The sequence below is a fragment of the Malania oleifera genome, chromosome 2 (assembly GCF_029873635.1).
Source record: "Malania oleifera isolate guangnan ecotype guangnan chromosome 2, ASM2987363v1, whole genome shotgun sequence".
Taxonomy (NCBI): domain Eukaryota; kingdom Viridiplantae; phylum Streptophyta; class Magnoliopsida; order Santalales; family Ximeniaceae; genus Malania; species Malania oleifera.
In genome coordinates, this window is record NC_080418.1 from 22543870 (window position 1) to 22562148 (window position 18279).

General features: G+C 35.8%; 1 protein-coding gene across 1 annotated transcript; it reads right to left on the reverse strand.

Moving 5' to 3' along the window:
* Positions 1-16156: 16156 nt before the first annotated feature.
* On the reverse strand, positions 16157-16561 carry LOC131148084 (uncharacterized). Its single transcript, XM_058097820.1, has one exon. The coding sequence runs from the start codon at positions 16559-16561 to the stop codon at positions 16157-16159; it is 405 nt and encodes a 134-aa protein (XP_057953803.1).
* Between the last annotated feature and the right edge of the window lie 1718 nt (positions 16562-18279).

An 18279-nucleotide genomic window follows, 5' to 3' on the forward strand; every position in this document is an offset into this window, starting at 1 on the left:
CACTGGATCGTGTGTGTGTGTGTGATTGCTGCATATTTCATTGTGATTGTACGGGGGAGAGAAATTTTTCTTGATTAGATTTGGCAAATAAACAGGTTTCAAGATTTTTTTTGTTGGTTGTCTGATTTCCATAAAGAAGATTTATTTAAAATCTGTAAATAAATAATCTACAACCAGTCATATCTCACAACAACCAATAGGCCTAGCAAAACGGGCGGGCGGGCCGGGTTTGGGCGGGTCACTAATGGGGCGGGTCATAAACGGACCGAGTCATAAACGGGTTGATGTTAAACGGATCACACACATGCCAAGCCTAACCCGCCCATTTAATAAACGGGCGGGTAATGGGTCACCCGTTTAAAAATATATAATTTTTTTATTTTAAATTTTTTTTTTTAAAATTTCATATACAATGACATTTTTTTTTAAAAAAAACTGTATTTTATTTATTAATTTCCAAATGAAAAGAAAATAAAATGTAAAAAACAATACTTCCCTTTAATGAATACAATTTTTAAAAAATGTAAAATTAAAAAAAACACACACCTCTAAAAAAACGTGATGCTCTGGCTGGAGCAAGATTGCAGGTGAGGAAGAAAAAGGATCGTGGGGCTGCTGGGTTGTCGGGGTTTTGGGTGAAGCTGCTGGATGTATGGCTGAGTGGAGATGAAGGGATGAGGGAGCTGAGAGGGATAGAGGGCGAAGGTTGTTCTTTTGTGCTGGTCTACGAGCGAGGTTGGGTGATGGTGCGCGGGGGGTTTTTCTGGAGAAGAAGATGGCTTCTTTTTTTATTTTTTTTGTTCCGTCTGGCACGTTGCAGCGCACTAGATCTAGACGAGAGGAGAGGAGAGTTCGGAGTCAGGAAAGGAGAGGATTGAGAATGAGATTTGAGAGAGTGAGAGTTGAGAGGTCAGAGATGAGGAGAGGTTGAGAGCTTGAGAGTCGCGGTGCGGGTTAGAGCCCTTAGGGTTTTTTTGGGTTGACTGAGAGTCTGAGGCTCTGAGAATTGCTGAAGCAGTGAAGCCTGAAGGCATGTGCGGTGTGCGAGACAGCGTGAGTGAGTCGTGACTGTGAAGCTGGTGCCTAGCAGTGGCAAGGATCCAAAATAACGGGTCACCCGCCGGGTGACCTGCCCAAACCTGAAGAACCCGTGACCCGTCCAAATATTAAACGGGTTAACTTTTTTAAATCCGAACCCGTTTTAAACGGACGGATCTGGGTGACCCGACGGATCATGACCCATTTTACCAGGCCTAACAACTAGGCAACTAGATTATTTATTTATAGATTCTAAAGATATCTTTTACAAAAATCATATCATCACAAACAACAGCCTGGCTGTGCTGACCACATTTGGAATGGTACAAGTGGCTGCACATGATTGAGCAATGATGGTCAAACTAGTAGATTAGCCTTCAATTTTTTTGCGCAGAGCTCACCTGGTAATGGGAACTAGCAGCTTGCTGCTCCAACTCTGCTAATATAATTTAAATCATTTTGAAGCCTAATTCAATTGTTTGAAGTCGTCTGGGACAATGAGACTTTTTGATGTGTGAGGTCTTGAGTTCTAGTGTTTAGAAAGGGTCAGCATGGGATGATAAGCTATCTATTTCTTATTGTGCAGCATAAGAGCAGTGAGTCCATCTTTAATCCAAAAAATGAAAAAAGAATGTTAGATTGTTGTATGCCCAATTGACAAATATATGAGAACATTTTTAAGAAACAAAAGAAAATAAAATAATCATAAAAATATGCATCGTCCCACTCAAAGGTGCTTTATGTTCTCGAGTAATTCGATAAAAACTAATTTATTATTGAGGTGTAGAAAAATGCTAACAAGAGAGATTAACACTTGTCTCAGTATAAGTTGTAATTAAAAAAATTTATAGTTTTTTTTAATTTAATAAGAACTCAATTATATAATTAATTAATACAATTTTTTTTTTAATAAGACTCGTACTTTATTTTAAACCACTTTCCAAATGCATATTAATTATATGATTGGGGGACATAACTCCCTATTATGATTTAAGAAATGGGACTAATTATCAAACTTCAATTAAATAACCATAAAACATTATTTTTATATATTATTTACTAATATTGATCCTTGGTAGCCTATTGATCCTTTATTAGGAGAGAGTGGAAATTTGGAAAGAATATGACATGAGAGATAGGAGAAAGATTTGTAACCAACCGATTCCTTTATGCTACATTTGGACTTCATCAATTTCAAGATATCATTATAACACTTTGAACTTGCAAGTATTTTTATGAACCAAAAAAAAGAGAAAAAGAAGAAAGTAGTCATGTAAATTCTATGAAAGTAGGAGCAAAGAGCGTGCTGACTAAGTTGTACATGCACATGGGAGTCATGGAGTAGTTGAACTTTTAAACAATTGCATCTATTACAATTTTTTTTATTTTAAAAATAGGACGGTACCTCCTATTATTTATTAATATGCCCTCATTTTTTGCGGAGGATTATTGTGGTTATAAGATAAGTAAAAGGGATAATACAGATAAATAAAATAAAACTCTCCCAAAAAATAACACCAACAACCAACCGAACTAGGACAACAAGTCTAAACAATGATAACTAAGAAAAATGCCTAGATAAAAACACAAAAAAAAAAAAAAAAATACCTTAAACGAATCAAAATCCATTGATCAAAACTCGAGATTTGAACTAACGACGAACGGAAGTGAGACCCAACCTATCCATTCGAAGGATACCTTTCAGATAATGTGGTAAAAGATGTTGTTCTTTATAGATTATATTGTTTCTCATTTCTCCTTCTTTAGCAAGAAAATCAGTCGCACTATTCCCTTCCCTGTATTGATTTATCACCATGAAGTTCACTCCCAAATTGACAAACTGTATTTGAAAATACAGAATGAAAAAGTAGTAGGGTTATTTATACATTCCAACACTCAAAGCTTAAGACATCCTTGGCGGTTTTGGATTCAAATCTCAAGATGGGTGGGAAGGGATGTGGGATAGGAGATAAGTCATCTCTCATTGTATAGACCAAGCCCAGTATAAACTTTCAATTGACCCAAATATATATATGTCCTCTTAGGCTAGATTTATGTATTTTAAGAAACTATACATAGGATTTTTCCTTCCATATTTTATCTTTTAGGGAAAAAAATTACATCATTTAGGATGATCAACATGGTCCTCCTATTAGATCCTTCCATCCAATAAAAATATACCAAATAGTGAATGTCATATGATAGGTGTGACGCCCCGATTTTTCATAACCATTTTTTTTCATACAAATAATACATACACCACATATCGGTCACGTCATCTACTGATACCATAATACATAACACGACTCGAAAGTGGGTACCGGGTATACAATCATACTCATATACATAATCCTAACAGAGGAAGTCATTTCATAAACATATACATACCACGGCGAATACACATACCAGAGTACTACCATTCATAAATACAAGTCAACCACAGAACTCTAGGGAAATCAAACCTCCCTAGCATAAAATACTCACTCCGACCACTCAAGGTATTTGCTCTCCTCTACCTCGGAGCTCTATCAACAGGTCTAGCTCGGTTTCCTAAAATATATAAATAATTGAGTGAGACACATCTCAGTAAGACGGAATTAATTATCTACAGTGTGTGGCAGTATGAGATTCATTATATAATAACACATATTCGTTTCAATAATAATATTTTCGAGGAAAATATACCAGTCCCATAATCATAATCATATAGATATAAAACACAAGCTTTCATAAGCTTTTACTTCATTTTCCAAAATCATTCATTCGTATCCCAAGTTACCAGAAAAGTTCCTGAGAATAGGGAAACTTACTCGCCCATACCAGCAGCTTCCCTCTGCCCTAATATCGTTTGCAGCCTAGCCTGATTAACTCGGGTTCAACTACAATTGTTCTTATCAGAGCACTCACCTTACTCAGTAAGCCCTCAGGTGGTGTGTTTTACTTCGCTTTAATTATTTATTAACTCACACAAATACATTTCTCATTTTCTTTCTTGTTTCCATTCTCATTTCATTTCGATTTCCATTTCATTTCCATTTTCATTTCCTTACCATTTCCTTTTCCTTTTCATTTCCATTTTCATATCAAGCTCATGAGTGTCACCATAACTGATACATTTGTGTCTGTACTTATGGCTACCTTGAGGATATTCGCGACGCCATGCTTCCCTCCATGGTCGAGGTTGTGCAACCCGAAGGCTGGGCCTAACCACGGTTGGCCGACCCTGTTAGGTCAAATATCATCACATATCTCTTATCTGTAGTACGACTAGTCGGCCAAAAGCCCTACTCTGGACTCAGGGGGCACAACAACTCTATTATACAATTCAATCATCTGTCACACCACATGCTCCATGAGTCCATATGATTGCACTAACACCACTAGCAATGGTACCGTACTCTCAACATCACAACCCATCATTAGGGTTTCCATATCTATCCATTAGGATTATGATTGCCACATACCAGCAATCATTATGTGGTATTGGTATTTCATCAATCCAATGTCTGTATTCCCCTTTCGGAATTTCATATTTCATTTCTCACAATTTAATATTCATATTACAGAATTAACGGTGCAATATTTTCATTTCACATATTTACATTTCCCATTATCATATTTCTCATATTCACATTTCTCATTTTCATATTGTAGAATTAGCGTTGCAATATTCACATTTCACATATTCACATTTCCTAATCATATTTCTCATATTCACATTTCAAATCTCATTGCTGTATTAACATTGCAATATTCACATTTTCAGTACTTACAACTCATTTCATCTCATAAATACACATACATATTTCATTTCATGAAATTCATGTTTTCTCAATAAAACCTTTCCATATCACCTATTCATCGTTTCTCAGAAGATGTTCATTTTTCTGTACATTACACTTTCAACATTTTCCCCCATTTCAGATCTCATATCTCAATTCATATTTTCAATAATCTCATTTCAACTTTCACAATTCATTTAATCAATTCAGTAATCACATTTTCATGTACATATTTCAATATAAATCATATGCCACACAAGTTTTCATCTGATATTTATATCATAATAAATTTCAGGTAAAATAACATAATTCCATTTTCACATAATAATTCATCCAGTATTTCTCAAATCAACTATAATAATTTATTCCCCTTACCTGACTTACTAAGATTCCACTAAACACCCAATTTTCTACACCCTTTGGCGTTCATAGCTCAAAAACCTGCAATACACATTTTTTCCAAATTATTCAACATAACTCCCGTAATAACTTAAATTTAACACCTCCTACATTTCATATACTCCAAATTAACTTAAAAACCTCAAAACACACCACTTACCCTGGTTTTGGGATGGTGCCCCGGAACCCCAATTTGAAAATCTGCTCCGCATATGTTGTAAATAATCTTCCTAAGAGCCCCGTGGTGGTTTCTAATTGTCAATTTGGGCTTTAATGGAGTTGAAATCTAAGGAAAAAAGGAAGAGGTCCATGGGTTTCCATGTGAGAGAGAGAGAGAGAGAGAGAGAGAGAGAGAGAGAGAGAGAGAGAGAGAGAGAAAAAATTTGTGTGATTAAATGAAAAACACTTGTGGGATCTCCTTATATGCCCACTGCAGAGAAAATTGTCGCTGATTTTCTCTAACCCTCAGAAAATCGTCGCCGGTTTTCTCTGACCCTCAAAAAGTCGTCGTCGATTTTCTATTTAATTGGTCTGGTAATTACCGTTTACCCTTTACTGACCCACTGTAAAACCTCGAAACCGTCACCGATTTTCTTCCTCCTTTAGAAAATCGTCGCTGATTTTCTCCTTCCTTAGCCAAAAATCCCTTTTTCCCAATTTATTTTATTATTTTATTTTCCCGGGTCTCTACAATAGGTCTCATGTATCATTTAATGGGACCAAATGTTTGTTGTGTTTTCATTTAATAGAAATATCTGATGAAAAGACCACATTAATTCTCTCAAAGAATATTTTTCATTTTTATATATAAAATATATAGAAAATATTGGGACGATCTTGGACCTTCTCAACCCCAAAAGCTAACTCATGAGATGAGACTTTTCCTCACACTTAATAACTGACCACCAGCCCTTTCCACAACCGATGTGGGATAACCCCAACAATCTTCCCCCCACACATCGAGCTCCAAATCAGCGGCACCACGTGTTGGGAAAAATAATTATACGAATATATATGAACCAATTCTCACAAGTAAATCAATGGAGTAATGCAAAATAATAAATAAAAATGAGACACAAAATTTAACGTGATTCTCTCAAATGTTGAGGTACGTCCACGGGGCACGGCAAACCAAATCCACTATCACCAAAAAATTCATACAAAGTGGATACAAAAGGCACGAGCCTTGCAAATACACAAGAGTGTATAAACAAATATAGTAAGATGGAAATGTTTTACCAAATACTTTGAACAAAGCTCTAAAGAAGAACCAATCAGCCAAAGTAGAGTATAATGAAATACCAATATGCTGTAAATAATCTACAACCGGAGTCACACGAAGAAGCAGGTAGCAGCAAGTTTATGTACTAGAGAGATGACTGGCGCAAGAGTGGGCTTGTTGCAGGCGCTAGCTACAGGTGCTGGCTGCAGGCGCTAAAGGCTATATGAGTGAAAAGCCAAAAATGGAGAAAAACTGAGGGCTGGCCGAACTGCTTACTACGTGTGTGGGGAAATTCAAAGTGGAGGGGTAGCTGCTGCGCATAATCTTTGATTTTGAATTTCAAAATAAAATCTCTAGATTTTGCTCCTACTAGGAAGCTAACAAACATTTGAAAACAAAACCTTTTCAAGGCATTGGGGCCCACAAGAGGGAAACCCAACACTACGTACCCGGCATACTGCGGAGAGTGTTGAACCATGCTTAAGCCTATTGGATTTTGGCCCAATCATATAAATAAGCATCCATCGCCCACTAAATTTTTTTTAATGTGGGACAAACTCACAAGTAAAGTCATTAAGGGCTCCCCAACCACATCTAAAAATAAATAAACATATGAACATGAGAAAGACAAATGGCTTTGTACAAGGGCTTGTGCATCTACACATATATAGAAACTTACCCCGCGCCCATGAGTCCTAGGTGTAAGGTCCATACACACGTTGGATGCTCACCGTATGTTTTCCAATATATAATATATATTAAGATTTTAGAAGGGCATACGTGCACTTATATCCCAAATTCCAATATGGCCGCAATGCTCAGCATGTGCTCCCTAGCTAGCTGGGCCTCTTGCTTTCTCTCTTCCTGTGCTTAATTTGTACCCACTGCCTGCTGCGCTGCCGGTTAATTGAAGTCAAGGGCACATCTATAGCCAGCTATTATGAACGCAGAAGAAATTAACAACGAAGAGATTGGGGAGGGGACTTAAAAAGTTAATGGAAGGATGGATGAGCCTTCAGCCTTCCTTCCTTCCTTCCTTCCTTCCTTTGCACAATGCACACGCCATCAAACCCTGTTAGCTGTCAACTCCACCATATAAGCATTCGCTGTGCTCGCCTTCACAGCTGGAATCGACCCAAGCTAGCAATTGCTGCTCCAATTACGGAGCTTAAGCATAAAACAATGAGTTTATTTTTACCTTCTGCTCCGGAATTGAACGTTGAATATTTATATTTTAACAACTAACAAATATTATTTTAAGAAGAAACTAATATATCGGATTTAATATGATTTTGTTACGTATTTTAATGAAATCAGATAATTTATTTGCACATGAAAAATTATATTAGATCTGGTAATATATATACACCGATAAATTTAATATTTTTTCTATTTCAAGGGTACAAAGTTCGTTTAGTATCTGCGATTTATATGGCGAAATTATCTTAAATCGGATTATATATTGCATTAGACTGGTCATCTTTATCATTCTTATCACAACTAATTGAAAAGAACAATAAAGAACTCTTTTAACTTTTCATTTTTAATAGTGGTGTAATAATGTTAGGCTATTATTATTAATTTATTAATTAATTATTATTTGTTAGATAAAAAGTAAGTTAGTTTGAGCACATGACTTGACAGCAAAATCTAAAAAATCATTCTTGACTAGTCCTTCTTCAGCGATTTGCGCTAAATATAGGCTAAAGGATCTTAGCTCAGCTTAGCTACAAGTTAAATGTACCTTAACCAAAATTATAACCTTGCTGAAAAGTTTATGTCCAAGGAAGATCAATCAGCAAGGCTAGCTAGTTGACCCCTTATTTTAAATACATAATCCATCTTTTAGAAGACCAATGGTTAAAATTTGAAACATTCGTTTTGAAATTCCTTGGTTCAAATCATAAGGAAGGTGGCAAGGAATATATCATGGGAGATGGGTTTCCTCCCATTATGTAGGCCAAGCCCATTTGACGCTTTCAATTGATAAAAAGAAAAGAAGATACATAATCCAAATTCTTTTTAACTTGAAACACATGCAAGTCTAAATTCTTTTTTAGGGAATATTTAAAAGTATTAATTTGAAATGTATTTATTTAGAAATTCATTGCTTTTGTGTGTGTGTGTGTGTGTGTGAAACTATTTTTTTCTCAAACAAGTTGGGTGTCCAGAGGAAAGGAGAAATTCTTCAAAAGACTGGTTTTATTGAGGGTAAATTTCCTTTTACGTATTTGGGTGTGCCAATAGTGGATGGTAAATTGAAAGGCTGTCATTTTGACCCTTTAATCCAAAAAATCAGTAAGAGAGTTGAGGGCTAGAAAAGTAGACTATTGTCTCAAGGAGGTCATCTTGTTTTATTGAGGCATGTGCTTTCAAGTATGTCATTGCATCTGTTAGCTGTTCTAAATGTACCGAAACTGGAGATCAAAAAGATTCAAGGTATGTTTACTTCTTTTTTCTGGGGATTTAAGGATGGAAAAGAAAAAATGAAATGGAGGGCTTGGAAGAAATTGTGTGTTCCTGTGGAGGAAGGGGGCATTGGAGTAAGGGACATTTCGGAAGTGCAACGGTCTTTATTCATGAAGTTTGGTTGGCATTTATTAACGTAGAATTCTTTATGGGCTAGATTTTTTAAAGCTAAATATGTGAAAGGAGGACATATTACTCTTTGCAGATCGCATGGATCACATTCTTCCTTTTAGAGGAAAGTGCTGCAGGGTATGCCTGATCTATTAAGTAAATCTAAGTGGAAGGTTAGAGAAGGAGATGTAAAATTGTGGTATGATAAGTTTCTAGATTCGGGACCTTTGTATGCAAATTGTCCAAATGATGCACAATCTCATATCAAATTAAAAGATTTAGTTATCAACAATGCGTGGGATGTGGAAAATTTGCAGAGGATTCTAGGGTATAATAAAGCGGATGAAGTGATGGAAAAGGTGGGAAATCTTAGAAAATTTTCGGACATTCTGTTATGGCTCCCGGAAAAGGATGGCTACTTTAATACAAAATCCGCATGGGATGTTATCAGAGTAAGAGCTCCAAAATTTGATTGGGCTAAGTGGGTTTGGAACAAATGGTTACTGAAGAAAATTTCTATTTGTATGTGGAAGGCTGCTTTTGAGTGCCTAAGTGTTGATGAAAAGGTGAGAAGGGTGGGGGTTTCTCTGGTTTCGGCATGTAATTGTTGTGAGATGAGGCAATCAGAAGATTTGGAGCATGTGTTAAATAAGGGAGACCTTGCTTCTGAGGTTTGGAGGAAGGTTTCGGTGGAGGTAGGTGTTCCTTTCCTTAGGCAACAAAGTTGGAAAGAAAGAGTTCAAATGTGGTTTAATAAGGCTTCTAGGTTCTCTCAATTGGGTTCATTGATGGGTTTGATTCCTTGTTTAGTAGTTTGGAGGCTGTGGAGAAGGAGATGTGTGGCTAGAATGGGAGGAAAATTAGAGAGTAGTACTGATGTGTGGCTCTCCATTAAGTATTGGGTGGGGGTTTTGAGTAGGAACATGACAGAAATGGTTCAGTTAAAGGATGCTGATTTTCAGATTTTGCAGAATCTGGAAGTGCAAATTGTGAATAAAAGAATTAAAACTATGCAAAGTGTAAGATGGCTAAAACTGAGGCAAGGGAGGTTGAAACTAAACTTGGATGGGAGCAGCCTGGGGAACCCAGGGCCGGCGGGTGGTGGTGGCATCCTTAGAGCCCATACAGGTTCTTTTGTATTTGGTTTTTCAAAATATTTTGGTTCTTGTTCAAATAATGAAGCTGAATTGAGAGCTGTGTTTGGAAGGAATAAAGATTTGCAAACAGTTGGGTCATACCTGTATCGATATTGAATTTGATTCGAATATTGTAGTTAATTGGATTAGAGTCAGGATGTGCTCATTGTGGTATTTGTAAGATTTTTGGGAGCAGCTTATTGGTTTATTGGAGGGAGTGGATTTTTCGATAAATCATTCGTATAGAGAAGGGAACAAAGTAGCAGATGCCTTGGCTCGACACGGTGCTATGGGGAGGAATAGTTTGTTTACAAATAGTAGTCAACTCCCTAAAGTTAGCAATGGTTTGTATAAATTGGAGAAGATGGGTATGGCTTATATGAGGTATGTTTAGCTGATATCTTTTGGTTTTTGCTCATGCTTTTTGCTGTTTTTCTTTTGTTTTGTTATGTTGTGTGAGTTTTGTTTTGTAGGTCCTAATTTGTTTTGTTTTGTTTGGACTTGTAACCCGGTTTTGGTTGGATATTGGTGTTGTTCTTTGGGAGATTTTTAACGTTTGTCTTTTGTTATCTCTCATTGATTGTCTTGTAACCACGGTATTCCTCTACCAAAAGTGAGGGTTTATCAATAAATAAATGGAGGTACCGCCCTTCCTTAAAAAAAAAAAAAAAAAAGTGTGTGTGTGTGTGTGTGTGTGTGAGAGAGAGAGAGAGAGAGAGAGAGAGACTAAGAGAAGAACTAACCTTCAGCATTTCGATTCACATGAAATGTGAAAAGGTTGAAGGCATGAAGTTGAAGCTCTATAAGTGTAATTGGCCCTTTGATGTAGGACGGGAAATGTCGACCTATGTCCTACGATTCAACCCTCACACAAGCACATACACTTAAACACTTTAATTTAAGAATTTAATTATCCGAACATAAACACAATAAATCATGTTTTATTTCACATGCTCAAGGATTTTGAAAAGGTGTATGACTTGTCCAGCAATTAAGTCCCGATTGGTTCTTTCACAAAGGAATCAAGTTATATACTGAAAAGTTTTTATTTCAAAGATTCAAGAATAAAAGTTCTATGTTAGCAAACTAATATTCATACAATTGATTTTAACTAGCAAGTACCAATATTGCAATCTATGGATCAAATGGGCTATTCAAAGATGTGATTTTAATCTACTAGCAAGGGTTCACAAAATATAAAAAAAGATTCAAACACAAGTATCGAAGTTACCAAGATATTGGTTTGGATGACTTGACGTTGTTCCACACGTAGTTAGGTCATACCGTTGGTCCTTTGTACAAGCTTTGAATCACAAGATGAACACTGCAATGAAGTGTAGATGATGATCGTCGTGTGGGTGTATAAAGACGCTGGCCGTGTGGTGTTGATGGGGGCCGTGAGAATATTAGATGGAGGCGGGGTTGATGGAGTCGTTGGATAGTTTAGTGGTCTCTCACCACTTGATCTCTGAAGAGAACGCCGTAGCCTCACACTACTCACTCACAAGGAGAGGAACAAGCTTTACAAGCTCAAGCAAAGAGATGCTTCTTCAATATTCAACTTCCACTTCATCTCTTGTTCTTACAATAAGAAAGCTATTTATAGGCATAGCCTAGGAGACATAGCTTTAAACACTCAACAACTCTCAACAATTTTCAATAACAACTCTCAATAACTTTCAACAACAACTCTCAACAACTTTCAACAACTATTAACCTAACACAATTAATACTTACTAAAAAACAAGGAACTCCAACTTATAAGCACACAAGTCAAGCTTAGTTGTCTTGCATTATTACAATTCAAATTTGAAATTTAAACACATTCCAAAAGGAAGGCTAAAACCGTGTGGGACCCATTGGAGCCATGTGGGGGCCACATGGGTTTTGAGTTGGACTTTGCTTCAATACTTCACTTGGGTCTTCAAGCATGGTCTTCAAGCACCTAATAATCTTGAAATAACATATCCACGAAAAAATATAAATTAACACAATAGCAAAGTCTTCACATGAAAAAGTCTTCCATCAAAGAAGTAGATGATCTTCAATTAATCTCATGTGTTCCTGCAAAATAGATATAAACAATAGTGGACATCTGGAGGTCGTCCACGTGTCACCATGTCAGCAAAGGAGTGGAGATCGGGAGGTCGTCCATGTGTCATCATATCAGTAAAAGGGATACATAAGGCATGTTGATCCCCATCACCCTTTGATTCTTCAAACATGAGCACAAGCACGACTTTCAAATCTTCGATTAACCATCATAAGCACAAATACTAGAACATGAACATGAAGACTCTTAAGTCTCGAATACGAACATTGTAACGATCCCAAATTACTACAATTTTTTTTCCAGTCTCTGATACCATGCTATAATATCTTGAGCCCGAAATGAGTACTGGGCTAACCTGTCCATCACATAAATCTAACCATGCAGCGAAAGGAAAATACATATAACATCCCAATACATATAACATCCCAGATACAATACCAAAGTACTAATGCCATCATAATTACATAGATTACTCTTCAAATGTTTTAGGTTACTCTTCAAATGTTTTACTTACATTACAACCCCAAATGTGTCAAAAACATCACTATATACATAAAGGGTCTCACTAGCACTTACTTTTAATAACACTACCTAAGTCTTGTCCTGGGGTGCTAAGCTCGGTCCCCTCGTGGTCCTGAAATGTTGAGATATTTATTGGGGTGAGACACCTCTCAATAAGACGGGATAAGTTATTACCTGAGTGTGGCAAATGAGCTTTACATAAATAACATAACTATTAATTAAATTGTAACGGAGATAGTAATAGAATGTAAATACATATCATAACTCACACCTATGTCATTTAAAATACAAGCTTTCTATTTGATCATACTTTTAGCTGTAATATATAGTTTTTGTTTCTGTAAATCTACGTATGTATATAACTGTGAAAACTTCCCTAAATGGATAACTGTAATCATGAATTAACCACACATGATCGGGTTGTGTGGCCCGTGGGCTGGACTTAACCATGGCTGGCCTACCAGGTTAAGTTGAAATATGATTCGCCTGTAGTACGATTGGCCTGCTCAACCTGATCTGAACTGCCAGGGAGCTCCTCTACTCTCCTCTGAGGCACAATTGACTGCCATCACCATACTCTATCTGAGATGTGTGGTTGCACTATCTATACTGTATTAGCTACGGTACTGTACTCTGTGTTTTGTTCTGGTCTATTAGGGTTCTGATACTATATAATATTATGCCTGTATATTACTATTTTAACATGGTTCTGTGATAATATAATACCATGATTCTGTAATAACTATAATATCATGATTCTAAAATAACTGTAATACCATGATTCTGTAATAACTGTAATATCATGGTTCTGTAAAATCTGTAATATCATGGTTCTGTAAAAGCTGTATAAAATTTTGTATTAAAACTCTATACTAAAACTTATATTTCTCATGCCACATGATTTAAGTGATACTCATAATACTATAATCTCTATGAGAAAACTGTATTTTCCTACTATATGTGAAAATTATATTCTCTGCTATATAAAAATAATATATCATCTATAGGGTTTTTCCTGAACCCAAATTTCTGCATTTTCTTGAATATGTATAACATATGAAAGATCATAAATTTTCATACCCATAATTTCATATCCTATAATATCCAGAAAATCATATACTGATATCCCATAATCATATATACTATACTTTAGTTGGTAAAATTTCTAAAACTTATTCCCCTTACCTGCTTACTGAGAATATACCCGCGAGAATCCTAACATGATGCCTATGACATTCGTACAAAACCCTATACTCATAACCCTAGCTTAATCATCTCAACCCCAGAATAATAATCATATTCACATTTCCTAAGCCCACACACTCTCAATAACTGATTAAACTTTAGAAATAACTAATTGATATAATTTCATTGCTTACCTCAACTTTGGAGTAGTGCCTGGAATTCCTAAATCAAAAATCTACTCCGATTAACCTACAGAGAATCACCCCTTGAACCTCGTAGTGGTTTATGATCGTCAAATCGGGTTGTAATCAGAGAGAAATCGAAGAGAGAAGGGAGAGGGTGTTCGCAGTTTTTAGAGAGAGAGAGAGAGAGAGAGAGAGAGAGAGGTTTATATTTTTTGTTTAATCAAAACAAGGTTGTAAGATTTCCTTTATTAAGCACTACTAGACGAAACTATCAACGGTTTGGATATTTAACCCCTCAGTTTTTTACCGTTTTACCATTACTAGACTGCAATTACACAAAACCGTCAATGGTTTTCTGAATTTCCATGAAACCGTTGATGATTTGGTTTGTACCAAATCGTTTTCCTCCTTTTTTATTGTTTTTTCTCATTATTTCAATTTTCCGGATCTCCACAAACACATTATGCTTGCAGCTTCATGCCTTTATGGCTTCACCTTCATGCATGCTTGATGTCTCCAATTGCAAAATTTCTAACCCTAAGACAGTAACCTTGAAACTTTCAAATTTGGGAATGGGGGGAAATAGGAATATGTAATTGGGATTTTAGATTTGGGAATGCCCAAATGGGGTTGAGCTGAGCGCTAGAGTTGGCCAGTTGGGCTTCGGTTGGACTTGGGTTCGGCTTAGGAATGACTAATGCAGGCAGCTTTAATTTTTTCGATTCCAACTTGAACAATCATTATGAAAATCGAAAATTGAACCAAGAAAATTTCGAAAGGAAAAACTAAACTGAATCAGGCCGATTTCAAATTGGAACTAAATCTAAAAGACCTAATCGATTTGGTTTGGTTGGTTGTACATGTTTTATCGATTTCTACAAACCTCTAATCATAATGAAAAATTCGCAATAGCAAAAGTAAGGGAACTTTATACATCACAAAAAGGATGGGTATTGTGCAACGAAAATAGGTCCTATAGGAATTAAAAGTCATAGACAAGGGAATTTTAAAAAGTTAATAGATCCATGTGATCAAATAATTGAGCTTCTAAATTCTATTGATCAATTTGTATTCCAAAACAAAAGACAAACAATTATGGGGATATAGTCTAAATAACAAGTTGAAATTGAGAAATCTAGCAAAGCTAAAGCCCACTACAAAAAGTTGAGGTGAGATTTTTGAAATGGGAAAAGTTACCTCTACTACACAACAACCTACAATTTTTGGAACCAAAAAGTGACATACAAAGGTTTAGATCATAAATGCTTGTCCTATTATATCAATCCGCCAGTATTAAAAAGTACATAGATTTTATGAAGTCCTTTTGCAACAACAAATATTTAATATTCTTTTTTGAGATAATAATGAAGTTGTCTTGTCCCCTTCTCATTGTGTGGTAATTGCATAAAAAGTCAATAAATTGAGTATGTTGGTTTTATATTGTACTTCCAACATCTTTAAGTGGTCTATATAAAATGCTAAATGCATGTTAATTTGATGTTATATTTTCAACTTCTTTATATGGGCCATCCTTGATTAATCCTTTTTTCTTTTGTAATGATAAATATTTTCTTTACAAGATTAAGAGATATAATGAAGAATTCAAACCATGCTAACAACCCCCTGCAAAAAAATTATTTCTAAAAGAACAATTACAAAAATTATTGTGATTGTGGTGCAGAAGGTAAACTCACCAAAGGAGTATAAAATTGATTTGACAATATATATTTGAAGCTAGCACTATAACTTTAAAGGAAAAGAATATAATATATTGTTAAAAGGTCACAAACATGATAAATGTCCTCAAATTCAATTTGCACAAGATGCATATGCATAAGCTCATGATTAAAAAAAGTATTTAGATCTAACCTCACAAATAACAATGAATGTGAAACATAAGCGCATGTAATTAAGCAATATATATAATTAGGCTCAAACGGAAAAATTAAGCAACATACATACGTAAGCTTAAAGGAAAAAATAAGTGTTGACGAGTGTGTGTGTGTGTGTGTTTTTTTACTTTTCTTCCTGAAAGTGTTATTGTCATTTTTATTTTAAGGAGTGTAATCATCATCATCATCCGAACCTATTTCTCCTTGGTCATTGGCTATGAAGCAAGAATATGTTTCTCCTAATATGTCTTGGTAAGTAGCACTAGATGAATCTAAGGTAACACCCATTTCTTTCTTAAGCTCTTCATAGGTGTTTTGAAGCAAATCCCACATTTCTTTTGTGGTTTCACATCCGCAAATACGACTATATTCAATATCATTTAAAGCATAATTAATAAAATGTCTTGCTTTAAAATTGAGTTCACCTAACCTCTTTTCGCTTTTTGATAGCTCCATTATAGCCTTTGGAATGTCCACATTCTTGTCATTTTTCTTTGTGAATAAGAAGTCTCCATTTGAGATGATCTCCCACAAATCCAAGTCGTATGCTTGAATGAAGATGGTCATTTGGCACATATATTGTTGTCACTAATGAATTGTCAAACTCAATGTTGAGTCTGAATTACGTAATGACCTTATCCTGAAAAAGGTACGTAGGCAACTTATTCAAATTAACAAGTTCGGTCAATATCCTGCAAACGCCTCACCACAAACTGGGGCAAAAAAAATTATCATAAGATGAGATTTTTGAGCCTTACTTTTCTTTTTCTTTTGAAAACCTGTATCCTTAAGCTCACGATTCGTCCCGAGTCCTAAAAACCATCTTGAGATCAAAACATGGGTTGAACTTGACTAAACTAGGGGCAACGGTTAAACAAGAGAGTTCCAATGGTTTCGCAACAAAATAAGACATAAGAGAAGAAGTTTCTCTTGATAAAACTGGGGCAGTTGGTAAAAGAAAATCAGATGTTTAGCCTAATAAATTAACATCAATGTCATATGACTTTCGAACACTGGTATAAATTTTTTCCTTTGAAATAGCATGTGAACATGGTAAAACATCTTGATTTAGCAAATTGATGTCCTAAATGTATAATCATTCATTATTCTCAAAAGAAAAGACAAAAAAAACTCCTTTTTTCACTCTTCAAAAGCTCCAAAAGAAGAATAGACAGTCAAAGAGATCCTGCAAGGCTCAGCTAGAATTGCCAACATATTTTTTCATAAAGATGGTCCTCTAAGAGAACAACTGGAAGATGATGAAAGGATCTAAAGCGTGGTTGAGGCAAGAAAATCAACATACATGCACACATACATATAGAAACATGCATACATCCCAACATGCGTACAAATAGCAACATGCATACATATCATTGTCATGCCACATGCAAACGTACATATAGCAACATGTCTGCATCCATGCATTCTAGCATCATAAATAGCAACATGCATACATCATATAGCATCATTTATTTATACTTGTCTTGTTGTATAGGTTTTTACATCTCTTTTCACCATTGTATAAGCAATCCTTGTTTCACAAATGTCTAAATATTGGGGCAACTGGCCCAAGTCTAAGTCAAGTTATCTACTCTGAAACTGGGGCAACTGACCTAGGTACAAATTGATTCATCTACTATGAAATTGTGATAACTGACCCAAGTCCGAATTGATTTATCTACTCTGAAATTGAGGCAACTAACCCAAACACAAGTTGATTCATCTACTCTAAAACTAGGGTGACTAACCCTAGTACAAATTGATTAATCTACTTTGAAACTGGGGCAACTGACCCAGGTCCAAATTAATCTATCTATTCTGAAACTGAGGCAACTGACCCAGACACAAACTAATTTATCTACTCTGAAACTCGGGCAACTGACCCATGTCCAAATTGAGTCATCTAGCTCTCGAAATCCTACACCCAAGCATTCCTCTTCAAATTTGAAAAATGCATCTAGCTCTCGGGATCCTACACCCAAGTAGTCATCTTCCAAAGGCTCTCGGGATCTTACACTAGAGTAGTTATTTTCCAAAGACTCTCAGGATCTTACACTCGAGTAGTCCTCTTCAAATACTCTCGAGATCCTACACTCAAGTTGTCGCGACCCTCCATAAAATATAACATAATAAATCAAAAGTCAACCCGAACCTGTGAGCAACGGGGACACTTATCAAACACAGCGGAAATCTACGCAACAGTAAACATAAAATCCAAACATCCATCCATAAAGTATAATACTAGAAACATAATACCAGAGTTTACTACATCTCCCAATACTATA

Coding starts and splice junctions, on each gene's coding strand:
- LOC131148084 (XM_058097820.1), bottom strand. CDS start 16,561: ATGACCATCTTCATTCAAGCATACGACTTGGATTTGTGGGAGATCATC.